This window comes from Pteropus vampyrus, unplaced genomic scaffold (assembly GCF_000151845.1).
Source record: "Pteropus vampyrus isolate Shadow unplaced genomic scaffold, Pvam_2.0 Scaffold20, whole genome shotgun sequence".
Classification (NCBI taxonomy): domain Eukaryota; kingdom Metazoa; phylum Chordata; class Mammalia; order Chiroptera; family Pteropodidae; genus Pteropus; species Pteropus vampyrus.
Genome location: NW_011888801.1, coordinates 13500719 through 13522107, shown reverse-complemented (window position 1 = coordinate 13522107; position 21389 = coordinate 13500719). Strand labels below are relative to the sequence as shown.

The window sequence follows — 21389 nt, the reverse complement described above, 5'->3', positions numbered from 1 at the left end:
TGAGTTTATACACTCTCACTTTGGACCTCAGCCTCAGTGGTTGCTTTACTCTTTGAATTTTAAAATTTAGACAAAACACCTTGCCAGACCGTGGGGTGTAGAGTATCTCTGGGATAATTTTTTCTTCTGTTACATTACCAACCTTTTTGAAACCTTTTCTGTTGAATCGATTATTTGTTAGCTTACTTTAGCTTGTTTAGTTTCCTATCTATTAATTGTGTTTTCCAACATGATGGGCCAAGAAGCAGCTAAGCAAAGGGGACAGATAGGACAAAAGAATGAGAGTGTCTGTGACCCATCTTATGGGCATAGTTCATTAAAAATCTCTCCCCCACTAGACAGTAGTTCATTATTAGACAGCAGGTCTGTTTCATCACTGCCATCTCCTTGGTGACTTGCAGTATCTGGCATGTAATAGGTGCTCAATTAATGTAGTATGATTAGCTGAATGGATAAAAAATATATGTCTATTGTCACTGTGCTGACAAAAATGCTTGGCATGTATCTCTGTCCTTCTGTCCTTCCCTCATGCATTCAACCACTGTAAAGTAGAGACCCAATGCAGCTATTGTTTCTAGAGTCTTCCCAAGGCTTTCTTTTGCTCAAGAAGCTGCTGTGTGTCTGATATCCAGCATGCCATCACTTGTCTGGTGTCATGTGTGAAGCTACTAGGAAGTGCCTGGATGACTTCTTGTAGTAACATTTGCATCCTGAGTAAAAACAGAAAGAGACCTACATTTATTGAGCCCCTGCTATGTACTGGGCATCATTCACAGTCACAGTTAGAAGAGGATCTCTCATTCCAGTTCTGTGGATTGGGAAACCAAGAAGAGAGAGACTAAGAAACTGGTCTAGTGTCATATAGGGAGGAGCTGATAAAATTGTGAACTAATTTCCTGTTGGCCCAGCTCTGAGGCTCATGCCCCTTTTGGTGTGTAATGCTGCCAGCTTCTGAGAATAGGTGAGAGCTAAGGGGTACCATCTGCTTAGGCAGGTCAAGTGCCCTTATGTGTTCTTTATTTTTGTTTGTTTGGGGTAGGGTACTGGTTCTTCTTGTCTCCCATCATCTTCAGAAGCCAATGCCGGTGGGATCTACTTTGTGGAACTGGCTAAAGAAGATGGGACATTTGGATTCAGTATAACTGTAAGTGTTATTAGGTGAGCTTGGAGTAAACAGTTGAAAAAATGTTCATCTGGAGCCTTGGTGGGCATTCCATTCACATGGCAATCTTTGATAATGTGTTCATTGGTACAAGCAGCACATGGGAAGTAGGCAAATTGAGAAAGTTGGTGGGGGCCTTAGTGGGGGATAAGAGTTCAAAAACAAACTGAAAGACACAGGAAAAATTTGGGGTGAGAAGTATGGCTGGAATTGGGTGATGGGTCCTGACTCTGAGGTTACCTGGACAACAAGGAAAGGGCAGCATGGTGGGGCAGCAGAGACACAGCCGAAGGTGAATGGGGTAATCCATGGTCATTTAGAGTAGTCATGATGGAGCCTGATGCTCCCACTTCCAAGGCCAGGACAAAGTCAGGTTGGCTAGACCTCTGTTCAGGATGGACACTTTGCATTTGGTTTCTGATCTCTATCTGGCAGACCCTGAAGGTGGGAGGAAAAAAACTGTGCAAGAATGGTATAATACCACTGATGTAAAAATCTGTATACATGTGTGTATGCATGCATGAAGAAATTAGAAGCAAAAGATAGATTTAGATCTTTATCTAGTGGCCTGTAGGGATGTTTGGGATCAACTATTAGGTTAAGAAAAATTAAGTTGCAGAATACTATTGTTTAATTCAATTTTTGTGTCTGCAAACCAAAACACAAGCATGTAGGACAAGCTTTTGGATGTGCCAGGCACTAGCCCATAGCTGTATCTACCTATAGTGGTTGCTGCTTATGGAAAGAGAGTATGGTGCACTGATGTGACTCCAATTTCTGAGCACCTGCCATGGGCCATTGCTGGGGCTGTATATGGCATAGCTCCCTCACACGGCTCATATTGTTATACTTCTTATGAGTACCTAACTTTACTGCTCATGGATAATACAGTTCAACAAATAAGTGAATATATAAGATGGTGTCACATGGAGATAGAGTAATGGAATAAGAGTGGCTGGCAAATAGGGGCTCTTTTAGTGTTGGAGGTTAGAGAGGCCCTCCAGGAGGGGGCAAACAGGTGGTGAGTTTTTTACTGTGTTTTTCAGGGTGGCGTTAACACAAGTGTGCTCTATGGAGGGATCTACATAAAATCCATCATTCCTGGAGGACCAGCTGCCAAGGAAGGACAGATCCTTCAGGGTGAGGGGTGAAGTCATGCTGGTAATTGTGGATTCTGTGATGTGCCAAGAGCCCTGGCTTGGGAAGTGCAGCCCCACTCCCATTGTGACAACTTGTGCAAATGATTGCCACACCAGGTCATGGCTTCTTTACCTGGAAAAGGAAATGAATTAGCCTGGCCTACCCACTTGATAGGTTCATATGAGAATCAGATGTTTGTAATGGTACTGGTAACCATAAGGTGGTTTAAAAATATAAGATTTTAAATAGGTGTGTTGCTGTTTGGCCTTCATGAGAGAAGTAGTGCTTCCTGTGGCAGCGAGAGCATGCATTGGTGATACTCATTTTAGTGGCAGGAGAGGACACTGGTAAGCCTCCTTTCTGCCCTTCCTAATGTCTACTGCTATAAAGGAAGGGCTGATTTATATTGTTCTTCCAAACAGTCATAATTGAACCAAAAAGGGCACCTAGGATCTTATTTCAGTTCCCCTAGAATTCCAATGTCCCTGGCATCAAACACATCTCCCTGACCTTTTTTGAAAAAAAAAAAAAAATCCTAGAGCTAGATATTACCCCATAGTGACTGGAAAAAACTTTCAAAAACAATTTCACAGCAAAACAGGAAAAAGGATGAGGTGGTACAGGGATGGCTCAATCACTTTGTGAGCCAATATTGGAAGACTTTTCTGTCACTGGTGTGTGAAGATGTTCAGAGCAGTGCTGGCCCTCAGGCCCAAGCAGGGCTCCTCATAGCTCTGTTTCCTGCCCCTCGTTGAGGTTGCACAGAGGGGCGCTGAACAGGGGCCTTCCAGGAGAGTCCTTCCTGTAGCCTCAGAAACCGTGGGACTTGATATTTGTCTTTTTCTCAGGTGATCGGCTCCTACAGGTGAATGGAGTGAGTATGTGTGGCCTCACCCACAAGCAGGCTGTGCAGTGCCTCAAGGGCTCTGGGGAGGTGAGTGCGACATAACCCATAACTGGGGAGCTTCCCTTATTCCAGAGCTTTCCTGAACAACTTTGATGCTGTAGTTTTCTCTGGGTGGGAGGTGGGTAGGCAGGAAACAAAACAGGACTTTCTTCTTTGTCTGTTTTTTCTCTTTCGCATCTTCCTTTTACCACCACTTTTCTATGGGGATATAAAAGCCAGGAGAAAGCAGACAGATGTTTCCAAGCAGAAAATCTCACCCCTATAAATAGCCTTGAAAAATTTGTCATTTACCTAGGTTCTAGAATCACACAGCTGAACAGAGCTTATGGAGTGAAGCCACTTCTCCCACTGGGCTCTGGCTGGCCCCTCACACTCTCTGCTCTAGCACTAACTAACCAATGCTCTCACCTGCTCTCAGGCCTTCTTACTAACCTGCTTTTGCACAGTGAGCCCCAACCCAGTTCATACCATTCCTGGTATGATTACAGGCTACACTGTCCTGGGAGTCCTTCCATTATAATAAGGTAGAAATTCAAGACATCAAGAGCTGGAGGCATTTATCCACTATGTACTCTTTATTTTGTGCAGTGCCCAGGCAGCATTGGGGTGTTACTACTCTGTATTCTGTCCCCTGCCTGAGGGTGGAGGCCTTTACTTGCCCCAGTGTCTTACACCCCAGAGATCTAGAAGCACCCTCTTGGTAATTGGCAGTGACAGAAAGGATCCTTGGGGCATCTTTTGGCAAATTTTGCCTTCTTTCCCAAAACAGTCTTCTGGTTTGCAGTGATTTACTTATATTGGCAACTTTTGTTAACATATCTTGAGAACAGAATCATAATTTATTAGTACTCTCTGTTCTTTAGACCTGTGCTAACTAACATGATTACAGAAAGTACATGGCCAGCCTGCTGGCAGCAATGACAGGTAGGAATTTGCACTCTGGGATCATGGTCTTAGTGCTGAATGACAATTTCAGCAGAAGGATGTTGGCAGGGCCAAGTCCTCTGAGTGGAAGCTTGGCATTTCTAAAAAGCATCCAAGTGATGTCTAGCCACTGGCTTTGAACCATGCTTTGGGTAACAAGAGTCAGAATGTGTGTGGAAGATGGGTAGAAATCAAACCAGAAGGAAAGGGAGTACAGACTGTCATGGGCATGAGATACCATGTTAGGAGCTGAGACTTAAGCTGATAGGAAACATTGGAGAGTCTTAATCAAGAATGCTGCATGTTCAATTTATGTCTTAGATTAATCTAAGCATAGCCATGAGGAGGGTGTACTGCAGGAAGAGGAGGTAGGGTCCAGCAAGCCAAGAAGTTTACCACAGTCCAGCTGGGAACTGGCGAGAGAGGGAATAAAAGAACAGGGATCACTGGGGAGATGTTTCTGATGGAGAACATTCAAGCCTTAGAAACCAGATGGATATTTGGAACACAGGAGGTGGGGAGCTGGACCATTGCAAGTGTTGTCCCTGGGAAGTTAGTTGAAGAATGGTTCCATGTTCTGATAGGGTAAATGCATGGAGAAGAGTGTGTTCAGCAGAATGAGGAGGGGAAAGTAAGGTTGAGTAAGGGGAAGAAGATAAATTTGGCCTTGAATACACTGAAATAAAAGTTCATGTATTACCCCAGGAGAATTTTTCCAACAGGCAGCCAGAAACATGGCTCTGGTTTCCCACAAATAGGCTAGCTTGGAGATTTTGATTTGAGATTCAAAAAAATGAAGAAGCTACTGGAAGTATTAGAAAATTAAAAATCATTTGCAGAATGAAGATAGATCCTCCTGGGTGCCACATGAAGTGTAATGTGAGTTTGTCCACCCATCCTTTTAGGTTGCAAGACTGGTCTTAGAGAGAAGAGGCCCCAGGACTGCACAGCAGTGTCCTGTTAATAACAGGATGGGAGATGAATGCATGGCTGTTTCCTTGGCAACAGCCTTGCCTGGCAGACCTGCAAGCTGTGTCTCAGTGACAGATGGTGAGAGGAGAGAGAATTGAATGTTACTATTGTCATGTCATCCTATGCTGCTTTTGAATTGTCAACTCAAAAGAAAAAGCAGAAGGCTTCCACTAAGTTCTCAAAAGATAGCAGTGGCGGTCATGACGCGGCTGGCTTCCTGATGTGGTAGAAGCCAATCTCATGTAATATGTTTCTGGAAAAGTAATGCATAGTTCCAAATGACTACCAGGCATAATTATGCCCTCAAACCTTCTGAAGTTTTTGGATCAGCTGCTAGAAAATTTGTTATAAGTATTTGGGAATGAAATTGGAGTGAAAGGGTCATGCATTTTCTGACCAAAGTGACACATTCCAGCAGAGATATTTGTAACAAAAGATCTGAGAAATGATGATACAGGTTGAGAGAGAGAGATGCTTAGAAACTAGCCTTGTTATTTGTATCATTTAAAAAAGCAAACCCTAATCAGTGTATAGAGACATTGTTGTACATCTTCTGATGGGTTGCCTCTCTGCACGTCCCTGTGATTTTGTTTCCTGCTAGGAAAGGTTTATTTCCTTAGGATATCATGATTTGGAGCTTACTCAGGTTTCAATCCCTTTATAGAAATTTTCCAGAAGGTATCAGTCAGGTTGAATGCAAGGTGGCCATGGTGAGTGATGAAGTGGAAAGGGAACATGTGATCATAAAACAAGTCTGCCCTCTTCCATTGCTCCTCTCTTGAGAGGAACTTTGAGCAACTGACTATAAAATGACTGAAAGGGCCAGATATGGGAAAGATGAAATTGGTCATATGACACACTTGAAACTAAAAGCTTCTGATGCTTTCATTCTCGCCTCAAATCAATGTTCACAAGGCAGTGCTCTGCTCCTCTATTGACTAATTGCCAGTTGAGCTGGTGAAGGCAAATCAGGGGAGGCTGAGAGGCCTCTTTGGCTGCTAGACTACCTAGTTCCTTGGGGCTATGTCAATCTTGGGTGCCCAGAGGCAGCTGTTTTAGTCTACATGGCTAAACAATAAGGCAGCTAAAACATTTCCATAGAAATGGTTGTAATTGTCTCTATAGTTGACTTATGCAAAATTTAATTCCAAGTATATTAAAATGCTTGTGGTTATAAAGGAGTACTAGGAATATATGGGATACAAGTTTTACTAAATTCCATGGCATATTATGTATGTCTACGAACTATATCTTTACATATAAACTTTGTTGATTATCTATAATTGCACTGTCAGACGATAACTATTTGTCACATGTGGCTATAAAGTACTTGAAATGTGGCCAATCCGAATTGATAAAACACATTCTCGATTGCTAAAGACTTAGTTCATGAGATGAGTGTAAAATATCTCATTAATATATTTTTGTATTGATTACAAGTTGAAATGGTAACATTTTAGAATATTGGGTTAAATAAAATATATCATTCAATTTATTTTACCTGTTTTTTCTTGCTTTTAAAAATGTAACTATTTGAAAACTGAAATTACACATGTAGTTTGTATTTGCAGCTCACATTATATTGGACAATACTGATCTGTAACATGTATAATGGACTCGTCATAAAAATTAGCAAAATGAAATCTTTTTATGTAAAACGATTTATCTACTTGACAGTTTGCATTTTGAGTCTGGTTAGTTTTACTTGTAATCTACTGAAGGATATGTTTCATTTGCATTCCACAATACAGGTCCTAAGTTTGAAGTCAAACTGAAAAAGAATGCTAGTGGTTTGGGATTCAGTTTTGTGCAAATGGAGAGAAAGAGCTGCAGCCGCCTCAAGAATGACCTTGTGAGAATTAAGCGGCTCTTCCCAGGGCAGCCGGCTGAGGAGAATGGGGCCATTGCAGCTGGTGACATTATCCTGGCTGTGAATGGAAGGTCCACAGAAGGCCTCGTCTTCCAGGTGAGAGGCCATGAATGATGCAGCCTTGTGTGCAAGCTAATGTCAATCATGCTTTTTCCAGGGCCACCCACCACGGGGAATACTCTGGGCTCTTGAAAATCATACCTGGAGCTTGGACTTTGATCACACAGAGAGAGCAGAACATTCTCACATTTAATTTTCCATCTTTGTTCTTAAATATCTGACCTAGATTAAGCTTGGCTTCTAATTAGGTTCATAATAAAACTGAAGATAAAACCCTGGCTTCTGTGCTAGCTAAAGATCTCCTAACTCACATTCTGGGAGGTGGGTATGAAGGCTGAAGGGACTACATGGGGTTCCTTTCTGCCCTTCTTCTCCCTTTTCTACTAAATTTACAGCCTTTGATGCATAGCAGTGCATTGGTTGCACTGTGTATGATAAAAATGTAGTTAAAAAAAAGAGAATGAAATGCTTCTCAATACTTATAGCACAAAGCTCCATGAAATAGTGTACATATCAGTCAGGGTGTTGGCAGAAAAGTCATTTGAAAAGAGATTAATAAAGGGAACAGGGGTACAGTTATCCACTGCCTTCCCAAGTCCAAAGGGATATGGGAAGGAACAATTATCCTTAATGGAGCAGACTCACTGATATGAGCTGTGACATTAGCTGGGGGTGCAGTCATCCTGTGACAACTCAACGGGGAGGAAGGCAGGAATGCAAACACCAACCTTCTTCTCCTCCTTGTCTCTGATACCTGCCCATGCCGGCATTGGGTGAGCCCAACAGGAAGCCTCACTGTAGCCTGCACAGGCCCACCTCCAGAGCACAGGGCAACCTGGATAAAGGAGGAGATGGGCTCTGGGTAGCATGGGGAGGGGTAGACAATCCCCAGAACAGTGTATGTTTGGGTGGGGATGCCTTCATTAATCCAGCTTCAGATCCAAGAACGATTCTCTGAGAACCATAGGTGAGGGGTTCCAAGGACCTGAGCTGAGCTCAGGGCTGAGGGTCAGGCTGCAGAAATTGGAGTGTGACACCTATATGACTGGTGGCCCTGAGATGAGGGGCTTGAGTGGAAAGGGAGGTTGAGAAGGAAAGTCACTTGTTTGAATTATTGTCTCTCTGAAGAAAAGGTATCAGTATTGACAGATGCTGCCATGAAAAGGCCCTGGGTAAACCCTGGCCATTTTCAGCCCAACCTCAGTGCTTTACCTTCGCTGAAGCTGCAGGCCAGCAGCCTTGACTCCCATACTCTGTCTGGGAAGTCAGGCCCATAGTGATATCCTTCAAAGTTCTCTGGACCTGAGAAACAAGTCAAGGTAGGGTGGAGTTGCCAGTGTTAGGGAGATAGTGGGAAACACAGAAGAGCAGACCCCATAGCCATTCCAGCCCCACATCTAACTGTAGAATTTGGTTACTTGTAGGAGGTGCTCCATTTATTGCGAGGGGCCTCACAGGAAGTCACGCTCCTGCTTTGCCGACCCCCTCCTGGTGTGCTGCCTGAGATGGACCAGGGATGGCAGGTAAAATACAGTGCCCTTGATCTCTCCACATGCCTCATGTTCTGGTACCCCTCTTCCTGTCTGGTGGGTCCTGAGAAGAACACCTTTGCTTTAGGTAGGGTTCAATGCCACTTTCTCTCACTGTGGCAGGAAAATAGCTAGCCCCCAAACCTCAATTGGTCAGTAACAAGTTCATGAAGTCCTATCCATGCCTTTTCCTATCCCTCCCTTCTTCTGCTTCTCCTGACATCTGGATCTTCCTGTAGATAGTTATGTATTTAGATTTTGACCATGAGAGCTCTAGAGCCAGTCTTTCTGGCAGCCCAAGCATCAGAGAGGGGATACAAAAATCAGAGTGAGGAAAGGTAAGAATTTCCATTCAGAGAATGAAATGGAGAATAGGATGTGTATTCACCCTCCTAAATTATGAATTAGACACATGTAGCCTAGTGCAAAGAAAAGAGCATGGGAACCAGGAAAATCCAGAGTTTTTACCCTGATGCCTATATTAAGTTCTCCAGAGAAATGGAGTCAATAAGATGTGTATGTGTATATGTACATATGTGTGCCAATAGCAAGTGCACAAAAATGGAGAGTGAGAGAGAGAGAGAGAGAGATTGAGAAGTTGAGGAGAAGAGAAGAGAAGAGAGAAATTTTAAGGAATTGGTTCATGTGATTGCGGCGGCTGGCCAGTTTAATTCTGTAGAGCAGGCTGGCAGGCTGGAAACCCAGAAAGTGTTGATGTTACAGCATAAGTCTGGAGTCAGTATTCATTCTTTCTTGGAGATTTCAATCTTTTTCTCTTAAAACCTTCAAATGATTGGATAAGGCCCACTACATTATGAAGGGTAATCTGCTTTATTAAAAATCTACTGATTTAAACATTACTCTTACATAAAATAATCATTCACAGAAACATCTAGACTAGTGTTTGACCATATAGTTGGGTACTGTGGCTTAACTAAATTAGCACTTAAAATTATCCATTAGAATGTCATCTGTTGAGTTCCTAGGACACAGACTCTGCAGCAGAGATTTGAGTGCAGGAAGTTTATAGGACTGGCTCTTGGAACACCCCTGGGAGGGTGAGGGAAACAGGGGTGGGCAGAAGGGAAAAAAATGTGGTACAGCTGCAATGGGCTTCTGCTGATCCCACAGGGAATTCTGGAGCTGAGATGGCCTCTCAGAGCTGCATTGGGTGAGAGGTCAATTTTCGTACACACAGAGATCAGGCTGAGGGGCTTTGTACATGTATTTTTGTTGAGATATCTAGGAAATGCCAGAAAAAAAGTTGTCCTCTGTCCTAGAGAATAGTTCTACCCAAGAGAGGCCAGAAGAGCTTGGTGGGAGGGCTCGGGGTAAGGTATGAAGGGCATACTATAGCTCTCCTCCTACCTGAGGCCAAGTGGAAAAGAATTTTCATTCATGTGGCTTCAGAGGTCAGATTGATGATCAAAGAAATAAGTAAGCTCATAACTAAAATAAACTACTTATGAGAAAGAAGTAGCTGTACAAACATCTAGAAGAAGGTTATTCTAGGCAGAAGGAATAGCGAAGGCAAAGGCTTTAAGATAGGAGTGACCCAGATGTTTGATGGACAAAAAGATAACAATTGGTGACTGGACTGTAGTAAATAATGAGATTGAAAGAAGAAGTTGTAGAGGCAGTTGGGGCCACATTTTGTAGGACCTTGTAGGTTTTTGTAATGTGCTGATTCCATCCTGGCTGCAACAGGAAGTCACTGGAGAGAATGGTGGTGGGAGGGTGAGGGGTTAAGCAGAAACATACTCTCATCTGATATATGCTTTAGAAAGATCACTCAGATTGCTGGTGGAGATGGACTGGAGCTGGTAAGGCAGCAGTCTTTTAGGTATGATATTATTATGGCTTGGACTCAGGTTGTAGCTGAAGAGTTAGTAAGAAGTAGTTGAATTGAGAGTACATCTGAGATGTAGAGCCTATAGGATTACTTTTGGCTTAGATATGGTTATGGGGGAAGAAAACAAAGTTTGGCTTGAACAACTGGATGAATGGCGATACCACTTACCAAGTTAGGATGTGCTTAGAGCAGTTATGGTATGTGGAGAAGAAGCAATAGTTCTTGATAGCATATAAAACTGAAAAAATAATAAGTTTTTATTTTCATGTAATTGTAGAACAGAGCAGTTAAGAGATGGGCTCTTGGATCAGCCAGTGAAGATGTCTAGTAGGCAGTTATTTGTGGAGAATTGGCATGAGGTCAGGGCTGGAAAAAGGAGATTTAGAAATTGTCAGCAAATAACACCATTTAGAGCTATGAAATGGATGATACCACCTTGGAAAAGAGTATAGAAAAAGTCAAGAAGGCTGAGAAGTAAGCCATAGTACACTCCAACACTGAGAGGTCCAGTTCAAAGAAATAAGATAGCAAATGGGGCCAAGAAGAAGTGGCCTGGGCGGTGGTAGGAAAACCAGGTAAGGATGGAGCTCAGAGTGAACTTCACATTTAAGTAAAGTAAAGGACACTCTCAAGAAGGATAAGGGACCAATTGTGTTGAATGTTGCTGAGAGGTAGAGTGAAATGAGGACAGAGAATTGTTCTTTGGCTTTAGAGACCCTGATTAGAGCAATTTCAGTTGGGGACTAAATGATGGGGACCGAAGCCTGGTTAGAGTGGGTACAGGCAAAAGGGGGAGATACAGAAATAATGAGTGTAGGCACTAATTGGAAGAGCAGAGAAATTGGGCGGCTGGTGAAGGAGGATGTTGGGGTAGGGATGCAAGCTAGTGAGTGGAATTTATTATGGAGAGATGAAGGATTCTTATCTGAATGTTCATTCTTACCATGAAGTAAGAGGTAAGGTGGTGAAGTGGTGGTTGTTGGAGACTTGAAGAGAGAGAAAATGAGAAACAATTTAGAGAGTAGAGAGAAAAGGAAATGAATTCACTAAGGAAGCAGAGAAAGATCTAGAAGTCCTGAGTGCCCATTTGACATCTGCATGCATACATTTGGCATTAGTCATTGTTTCAGAAGCAGGTGCAAAGTCCACATATACATAGTGTCATTAAGAATTGGAATTAAAATACAGCACCTGATAGTAATATATGATGGAGGCAGAGAGGGGCAAGAAGATGGGAGCTCAGGGCTTTCTTTGTTTTTAAGGGAGTGTTTATGGGGCAGACCATGGAATCTTAGTAGAGTAAAGAGAAAGTGAGAACATTGGTAGCTGGGATGGGAAATGATGGTGAAAAAGCAGCAGGTCCATCCACTGGAAGCCTTGAAGATATTGAAGGATTGTTGAAGAGTGAGTACAGGGAATGATGAGCAGGAAGGAGAGGGGTGGGTAAAAATGAGATTTGGAGGTCTCCCAAGGAGTAAGAGAGAAAACATAATTGCTTTTCCTATTTATTTATTTATTTGTCTTATCCATTTAAAATTTTGATTTTTGGTACACCTTTTATAATGTACATTGTATATCAGTAGAGTGATAACTGTTTATGATTTATAATTAAAAAAAGTACATATTTGGGGTTCCATCTCATTGTGGGGAGATGGAATCAGACAGGTAAGGAAACAACTAGGCTGATAGGCAGAGTAAATATACCTCTGTTATAGGTGAGGGTGTAGACAGCACCTCAGCCTTTTCTGGCTTGAAAGTCCATGTCCTGTATTGCATCAGAGTTGTAGGTCATGGGATGGAAGTGCTAAAAGATAATTTTCAGATAAAATCACAACTCTCATATAGATATAAAATGAACACTTGTTAAAGATTTTATCTAACTCATTCAATGGGGGAAACAGGCAGATATTAAGACAGGGCAAAAGAGATTACAAAGAGCAACATGTTTATACAGAGTTATGAAATAGCCCAGATCAATGAATACAGCTAGAGTCAGGTAACCCAGAGGTTGTACTATGGGCAATACATAATTTTCTACTGTAATACAGATTTTTTTCTATAGAAAATTGAATGGAATTAGCATATTATAGCAGGCCGTCAAAATTAGAACATAACAGGCCCAATTGGAATGTAAACAGTTGAAGAAAATCAAATAATGTTTGGAGAAGTGAGGAGGAGACCCAGGAAAGGGCATCATGATGGGAAAGAAAATGAGTCTATGAAAATGGGCTATCTATCTTGAACATAAAGAAACTTTAAAAATACATTTCCTATCGGAAAGTGGAGTAAAGAGTCATTGTTACTTCTGTTTCCATATTGTCTAAGTTTTGAAACATTTTTTATTAAAAAAGTAACACATTTACCAAGAGCTTCCAATGGCTCCAAGCTAAGGGGCTTAGAGATGGTAAAGTGTGTTGCTTAGGGTCAGTGGGAGCTGGAATCCTGGCAGAAGGAAGATGATCCAAGAGCCCATCTCTTAACTGCTCTGTTCTACAATTACATGAAAATAAAAACTTATTATTTTTTCAAAGAACTGATATTTATATTCTGTTCAGTATGTACCATGGATCTAATAATCCTTAGTATTTGTTTTAATAGACACCTGAGCTCTTGGCAGACAAAGAATTTACCAGGGCAACATGCACTGACTCAGAGCAGAGCCCCAGCCTGGATCAAGAGGACAGCTGGAGGGACAGTGTCTCCCCAGATGCAGGGGATGGCCTGGGTCTCAAGCCAGAGTCCTTCCAACAGGCCACCAGAGAAGTACAATGGGACCACGACATAGAGAGACCCTGGGCTACTTCTCTGATGCGTCCTGGGGATTCTCACCCTCATTTATGCAGACTGTACCAGGAAGTCGATTCTGGAGCATCAGCTACATGTTTGGAAAAAGATGTGAGGCAAAACTGCTATTCAGTTTGTGATATCAGGAGACTTGAAAGGTAAGACTCACCACTTTCGTGGACATTTTGTAAGTTGTATGCATTTCATTGTTAGCAGTTATAATCAAGCAATTGATAACTGTGCTCAGATGCTTACTGGGCCCAGCACTGTTCTAGGCATTAGGTGGAGAGATGAAAACAAGAGAAGCATGAGATCTGGAGCTGCTGTAACTATAGTTTGTGAACTTTCGGGAAAGCAAACGCCACCCAGTGGTCCTCCAATACCCTAGGCCTTGGAGTTTCTTTGCAGAACACAAACTTTTGTCCTGCATCCCTCATGGTCTCTTGAAACATTCTGGTAAGAAAGAACTTTCCTGTATGCATCATCATTCCTATTGCTCATATTATGCTTTACAGTCACCACAAGCTTAAACACATCTACATTTTCAAAACCAGACTGAAACATTCATTTTAATATTCATTTTTAACTTAAGTGTGCATTTTTGTGCCCATCCATCCCCCTAAGTATCTCCAGTTCTTAGTCCTGTCCTGATGGAAAACATACTTTTTGATTCAGTATGACAGTATTTATTACAGATACCCAAGGTACACGGAGATCTGTTAGGAGCAGAGAGAAGGGTACAAATACTGAGAAAGGGTAAGATGCTGCTCCTAGGTCTGTGCTAGCTAAATGCATGGGCACAAACCAGGCAAATAATGAGGAACAATGGTTTGTGTTTGACACTATATAAACCCATTGAGAATAAATGGCTCTTCTTTGTTGATTGTCTTAGAAGACTGACAAGGGCAGATCTATAGGAACTGGTATGTGACATGAAGTATGAAGCAGCTGACATAATGCAATTAGGCAGGATGAGATCTGTGACTAACAAGAGCTAGACATATGTTCTCTAAAAGTATTTGGAAACAATTTTTAAAGGATACTGTACCAGCCAAACAAAAACCAACTAGTCTGCAAAGTAGAACAAAGTGGTTAAGTACATTCATCAACGGTATTCATTTTATTGTCTGAAAATGCATAAACAAAGTGTATTCTAGGCAGTAATTGATATACTTGGTTAAATGATAAAGGAAATAATCTACAGAGATTTACTCAAGGACAATTATTAGTATGATCTTGCAGGAAACATAAAAGGAACTGTATTTCCTTGTAGGCACGGGACCACTCTTTTGGATTTTTAAAGGTTTTGCTGCCACATAGGTTGGGGTGATGGACAGAAACCCTGAGAAACCCTGAGAACTAGATGATAAAGTAACTCTGGGTTTAGGTACAAGCCTGGAGTTTGACTTGCCATGTGTCTTTAATCTAACATGGTTATCAGTTATTAATAACAGTATATTTTTATTAATTATTAGTATAGGTAGTCACTGTTTCATTCATTGACTCACAGAATCTCAGAGTTTTTTAATATAAAAATGATCTAATCCAACCTTGTAGCCCATGTTGCAATCTGCTGTGTGACATCCCTGAAGTAGGGGATCTGCTTAGCTTGAAAATCTCCAGGGATAAAGAATTTGCTTTCTCTTGAGGGGTCCATTTTATCATCATGTAGTTGTTGATCAAAAAATGCTTTCTTATATTAAGGTGAAATCTGCCTTTCTCTACCTTCTACTTATAAGTCCTGATACCTATTTCCTCCTATCTTTTTGTCATTCTGTTTTTTTGCAAGAAATATCACATTATTTAATTTTTCTGCATCAAATTAAATTTGGCTTAGTGTACCTACTCGCACGAGTATACCAGATGTCCAAAACATGCCATCTTTGGAGGCAGTTGCTCCTTCCTAGAGTTACACAAGAGTCCTGACAGCTTGTTCAGAACATTCTGGTGGGGTCTCTTATCTTCAGTCCATTATGGTTACTGCCTCATGCTCATTGCCTATGCCTATGTGGTCCATGGAACTACAGGTGGGCAGCCTTGCTGTTCTCTGCACTGGCTCCCTCCACAGCCAACTCCTCCCCTTTACACTTGCCTCCTGAGATCTTGGTGATGGCAGTGTTCTGCCTCCCCACATTTCCTGGCTTCACTTTTACTGTGATTTTTTTTCTCTCTCAGTTGGAAACCTTTCTTCTCCCTGAAAGTAGGACTCTCTTTTAATAGGACATTAACTTGCATTTGTTGTGCACATAGTTACTGTCCCATATAGGAAGGAAAACATGGCTCATGCCCAGTAGTCACAGAACACAGTTCCCCAAGCTCTGGCGTAGGACCAGAATTAGAATTTCAGAATGGGCTTGTGGCTTTTTGCATACTCCTCCCCACTCCCACTTAGAATGTCTGCAGCTCAGTTCTGAGGTGGCTGGCCCAGGTAACTGCCTCTTTGTTTCTGATATCTGTGAGTCAAACTCTCTTTCTACAGTTTAGAACAAAAAGGGCACGGACTTCTTGATGATATATCCTTGGTTTCAGGTTTCCACTTACTAGTGTGCCTGGAGAGTTGACATCTCTGGGCTTGAGACTTCTCAAGTGTAAACGAAGACTTCGATAATTCCACAGGGTGCTGTGCAGGTCCAAAGAAATAACAATGTAGAGTGCTATCACAGTGCCTGATGCACAGCAGGAACCCAACACGTCAGTGTTTTTTTCCCTTTATTGAGTTATTTCCAGCTTAAAAACAGGTCCATCAGTTGAAATTCCCCCCAAATTGTCAGAACTTGCCATCTGCCAGGTGGTTACTTCCTACAGCTATATGGCTGCCAGCACCCTAGCACCTCAGAGTGTACTCTTATTTTACCACATCGTATATATGGAAACTCTACTCTGTAGTAGTAGATCTTTATAAAGCATGATATAATAAAGCATGTTCATGGAGGAGCAGTGGAATTGTATGCCTGCCAGAGCGGGGACTGGTAATTGGCTGGAATTATGCAAGGTTAGTTTCCAAAGTTAGGGAATAAGGTGAAAATCACATTACCCTTGAACATCACTTTGGAAGATGTGATGTCCCCCTATGCCTGTGTGGGAGCAAATATATTTTTCTTTAGTTGAACCTCAGATGAAGTCTAGTGGCTTTCATTTATAGGCTGTCTGCAAAATGCTTATCTTTCAATGTTGGCCTTAGAGGAATGAAGGGATGGCAGATTTAAGTTACCCATTCATGTCTACTTCAGGGCTTATACTCATTGAGTGGAAAGTTGATGTTCCGGGTTATTCCCCACCCCAATCTATCTTTATCTATCTTTCTCCCTCTCCCTTCCTATCTATCTTTCTCTATCTCCCTCTCTCCCAAAGCCCCTCTTATTCTCCCCCCTCCACTGCACATACAGTTAAGTTCATGTAATTAAAATGCATGTAGTTTCAGAAATGATCATTTAGTGAAAGAGATGATAGAAATTTTCATAGTCATTTAAGAATGCAAAATGAAGCCAGAGTCCTTGAAATGAACCTGAAGTTACAGTATGCCTTCTAGGGAAAGAGGGCACTGTTCCTGGAATAGCAAACAACAATGATTAGGAGCCTAAAGTTCTATGTGGTACCAGGTGTGACATCAGAGCAACTGGCTTAAGGATGAATGAGGCTGCCAGCTGAAGGCCGTTGATCAGACGGAAGGACACAGAGGACACCCGTGAAGGCCTGCTCTGGAGTCAGAGTGTGACTGAAAGGAGTGAGTGAAGCAGATGCGTGGGCAAGAGTAGCAGTAGTCTAACACAGCAGAGGAGAGCCTGTGACAGGCTGGGGCTTGGGTGCTGCCTTTGGCAGGGTTCTCTCTACACACTTGCAGGCTCCCGGGGAGAACATCCATCCCATACACACCTAACCGGGCACACCACTCTAATGACTCCTAAATATTGATCTCCAGCTCAGGATCATCATGTGAGCTTCAAACCCAGTAGTCCACTGGACTTTTCCACTTGATGTCTTAGAGACACTGCAAACCCCACCTGTTAAATGCTTAACTCAGGGATGGCAGGAGCATTGGCCCTGAGCTGCCCGCTGCAATAACCAGGGCTAACAGGGACACTGGGTGCGACCTGGTGCTGGAGAACTAGAGAGGGCTGATCCTCATATGAAGACACAAAAACTGACCTTTTTGCAGTTTTAACCACAGTAAGGAGGGCAATTCAATACCTTAGTATTCCAGGCCTTAAATGCTGTCTACTCATTTGACTTATCTTCCTGGAAGGTAGACATGATTTTAGTGGCCTAAGTCTCTAAAGGACAGCTGTCCAGGAAAGTTGGGCCTGGTGTTTTTCCACTCTTAGTAAACACCCTGTAACAAGTAAAGGCTTCACCATGTTTTCAATGACCTCAGAGCTGTATTGGGATTATTTTCCTTAAAAGCAGTCACTGAAAAGTTGCAGGATTTGGGGGCAGGTCTTATTCTAGGGCCCTGCCAGCTTGTGTAGGGAAAGTGGTTGGACAGGGTGACCAAGGGGTCTCCAGATTCTCCCCAGATATCACGTGTCTGTAAAAGGCTCCTTTTGTCAGACAGCTTGGTAGGGAGGGAACGAGATCCTTAAATGTATGTGGAGGACAATAGAGAGCTCCAAGGAACCTGGTCCTCTTAGTCTCTAGATGAGAGACTTGCTACATTATCTCCAGATGCCCTGAGCTGGCTTTGAGCCCTCTTTACTCAGCTTGTCCACCTGCCAAAACACCTAGTCTTGCTCTAAAGCAATACCACCATCCTTATTAACTTCTCCAAGTCTTGCCCCTTCCATGAAATAGGCTGTGTCTTGGGGCTCTCACAGGCCTTCTTGTACCTCTTTTTCCCTTGCTCACCTTTCTCCATGTCTACATTCAAACTCCAGCTCAGATCTCAAGGGCAGCCTGGTGGCATATGTCAGAGGGCGGATAGAAAGGCAGTCATTCTTCCTGACTTGCAATGCAATGATAGCTAAGATTTCACCCTGGAGGCCATCAAGTCCCCTCAGGATTCTCTGACCTTTGCCTCTCAGTTTCTCTATCAAGGCAAGGCCAGTAGCTGAAGCCCCAAACCAAACCTAGTGATCAAGGAGGTTATTAGAAAGGTTAGTGGAGCATGGTAGTAGGAGTTGAGGTGTGGACAGTCAGACATTGCAGTGGCTGATGGGCACGTGTTGCCACTGGCTTCCTCTTGGTGTGGAAGGAGGAAGAAGGCTGCTGCTTGGGTAGTGTGGGGGTGGGGCATGCAATGGGCCTGGGCAACAGGTTAGAGTTCCCATTCTTTAACTAAACTTCCGTGGTGTTTCCTCACTATGTTTATAGAAAAAAAAAAAAAACAGTTTCTTTACAATTTGGTGAAATACTTTAAGGTTTTAAACCAATTTTCCCTCAAAGCGCTTAACAATTTTGAAATACTGGTTTCTTAAAGTGAATGTTCCTCTTTAGCCCTTGTAGCATAGTTTTTTATATACATGTGAATGTGTGTATATTTACATACACCCTGTAGCTCTCATGTGCAGAAAAAATCTTATTGACAGCAAAACTCAAGTTGGGACAGATAGTCTGGCTCTACTGGGGATGAAGACAGGCTTTATGGGTGTTTGGGGGCTTGTAGCTATTAGCTATTGAGAGGTGCCAGAGCTGATTTTAAGAGAAAGAGGCATTGCTAGAAAGGGAAATAGAGGTCAGGGGACAAGTAACAAAGACAGCCCATTGATATGGGGGTGGGAAAGGAGAATGATAAACAAAGATTCATGTGTTCAGTAAAAAGCTAAATCTGTGTGCATTTCTTTTAGATTTTCCTACTCATCATCTCTAACCAGCCTTTCGACAGATATTTTCTGAGCACTTTTCTCTGAATGATTGAAACTGTGTGAAATACTCTTCTGTCTGCATCGACTGCTCTTTCTAATCAAAAAGCATGCATGGTGACCTTGGGTAGCCTCTAGAAGGCTACTTTCAAGTTTCTCTGTCTTCATCGCCAGATAATGAGCCTCACTGTTCATCTGCCTCTTGTGTCACATGGGGAATAAATGTCATTCCAGCTGGCTGCCTCTAAATGGACACTTTTTCAGCACTCAGAAAAGGACCTGATATTTGCACAAAGTGCTTTGAAGTTCACCTGCTTGAGTTGCTCACAATCTCCCGCGTTAGCTCTTTCCATCTAATTCTTCTGTTGACACAATCATAATCAAAGTAGTAATAATGGCATCTCCTACTTCCTGAGACCTTACCCTGTACCAGAAACCATGAATGGCTATGTCAGAATTATTTAATTTAAGTATTCCAACATTCTATAAGTTTCTTGATCTTCCAATTTTTTTTTTCAGATGAGAAAGCTGAGGTTCCAGAGGAATTAATAAACTTGCTCAAGGTCTAACTGACTCCCCATGTAAAGTCAGTCCTAGAACTGGGTTATAGATTTGCTTCCAATGCCATGCCCTTTGGCAAGTCCCCCATGGTAAGGGGGCTTGGTAAGGAGCTTCTCCTGCTCCTATAATGTTTTGTATTGCCTCTTCCATAGCCCTTAACTACCTGGATTGCGACATTTATTCACTGCTCACTTTTTTCCATTAATTTGGGGGCTCCTCAAAGACAGCGGTCATGCCTTATTCACTTTTCACCCCTTGATCTTAGAGCAGTCCCCGGCAAGAACTGTTTGAACCCTGATTGACTCTCCTGTGATGTGTCATGATGAAAATCCTAAAAAGCAAGGGAAGGTGGGGAGAGGAATTTCTGATCAATGCTGGATGATACATGAATTTCCATTTTCTAGTCCTGATTTTGACAGGGATGATGAGGAAAGTGACATATGCCATCCACCTGAAGCCCCTTCTCCCACCATGAAGGATGAAGTGTATCTTACTATCAACTGTACATCAGAAGATCAGCTACCCTGTGCAGAATGTTTAGAAGCAGATTCAGGGACCATTTCTCTGCCACAGTTCTGTTCTTGGGGTGCTCTCTCAGAGTCTTTGCCTCTAGAAGTCTCCCATGATAGCAAGAGTGAATGGGAAGACCTAGAGGACCCAGATGAAGGCATTTCAGGTGGGTATCACTTTGTGTGGGTGGAATGAGGCCAGGCTGAGTTCTTCTAGTGGGGCTCTGTGTTTTTAGCCCACTTTGGCTGGCTGATGGTCCTGGGTATCACTGCATCCCCCTCACATCCCCTCTGGGGGTCACACACCATCATGGCGAGTGTTTTCACTGAGCACTTAATGTCCATAACAACAACCCTATAAGATAAGGTTATTACCATTCCTGTTTTACATATGACATTTTGGACTTTCCCAGGGTCATATAGTAAATAAGTGACAGAATCAGAATTCAAACCCAGGTCTCCCACTCCACGGACCATGTGTTCAGTGTTGACCTCTGCTGCTTCCAGCACCGGCTGGGTATATCATCTTTCCCTAGGCATCTCTCTTTTGGTGGGATGCTTGTAAAGTGCTTATTTCTGTTTTATCTGCTCCTTCATGGCCATGGGCTTGATATATTTGTGAGGACAGTGTTGTTATCATGTAATGTGGCCCTTCTTGTTGAGTCACTGTGGTTCATTCAACACAGCAAACTCTTTCTTGGTAAAGTCCAACTATTAACACAAGATGCTGCTAGAAGTTGAGACTAGATCATTAGGCTGGGGTCAAATCATACCGATGAAGACATGTGAGGAGTAAGTGTAACAAAAACTGTCAGACTAGGAGTGAAGTGGGTTAAACTCTTCACGGGTTGCTAAACAACTCAACTTTCTGTTAAAATACATACAACATAAGTAGTTCCAGTATTTTAAAAAATGCTGAATGTTCAAGAAACTTTCACATAAACATATTTTCAAGGTGCGTTGAAATTTACTGAGGCACTGGTTCATGAAGATTCAGCTATAATTGAAACACACTTGTTCACTTTCACTCCACTGTGTCCCAGCTACATTTTTGCCACAAATGATTGAACTGAATTCTTAGAGGACAGTGGCAGCCAAGTTGATAAGGTGGGATAGTTATTTGAAATTCAAATATGACAAAAGGGCTGGTTTTTATCTGAAATAGGAAGCAACAAATTAATAGAGGGGATGACAAGTTAATGGAGGACTTGAAGACCATGCATACCATTTATGGGGAAGTTGCATACTCTGACAACCTTGGGAATGATACATTATGGATTCATAAAAGTGTTGAGCATGCAAGAGTGGTTTATGTGTGTGTGTG

General features: G+C 42.4%; 1 protein-coding gene across 1 annotated transcript in view; it reads left to right on the top strand.

The window, feature by feature from the left end:
* Positions 1-19029, top strand: part of FRMPD2 (FERM and PDZ domain containing 2) — a 95147-nt gene extending 76118 nt beyond the window's left edge. The window contains exons 20-27 of the mRNA XM_011355460.1: positions 1040-1144; positions 2209-2302; positions 3151-3236; positions 5039-5183; positions 6857-7071; positions 8460-8558; positions 13015-13358; positions 18981-19029. Coding sequence (XP_011353762.1) covers positions 1040-1144; positions 2209-2302; positions 3151-3236; positions 5039-5183; positions 6857-7071; positions 8460-8558; positions 13015-13358; positions 18981-19029 — 1137 coding nt within the window. The remainder of the gene's footprint in view (positions 1-1039; positions 1145-2208; positions 2303-3150; positions 3237-5038; positions 5184-6856; positions 7072-8459; positions 8559-13014; positions 13359-18980) is intronic.
* The last annotated feature ends 2360 nt before the right edge of the window (positions 19030-21389 follow it).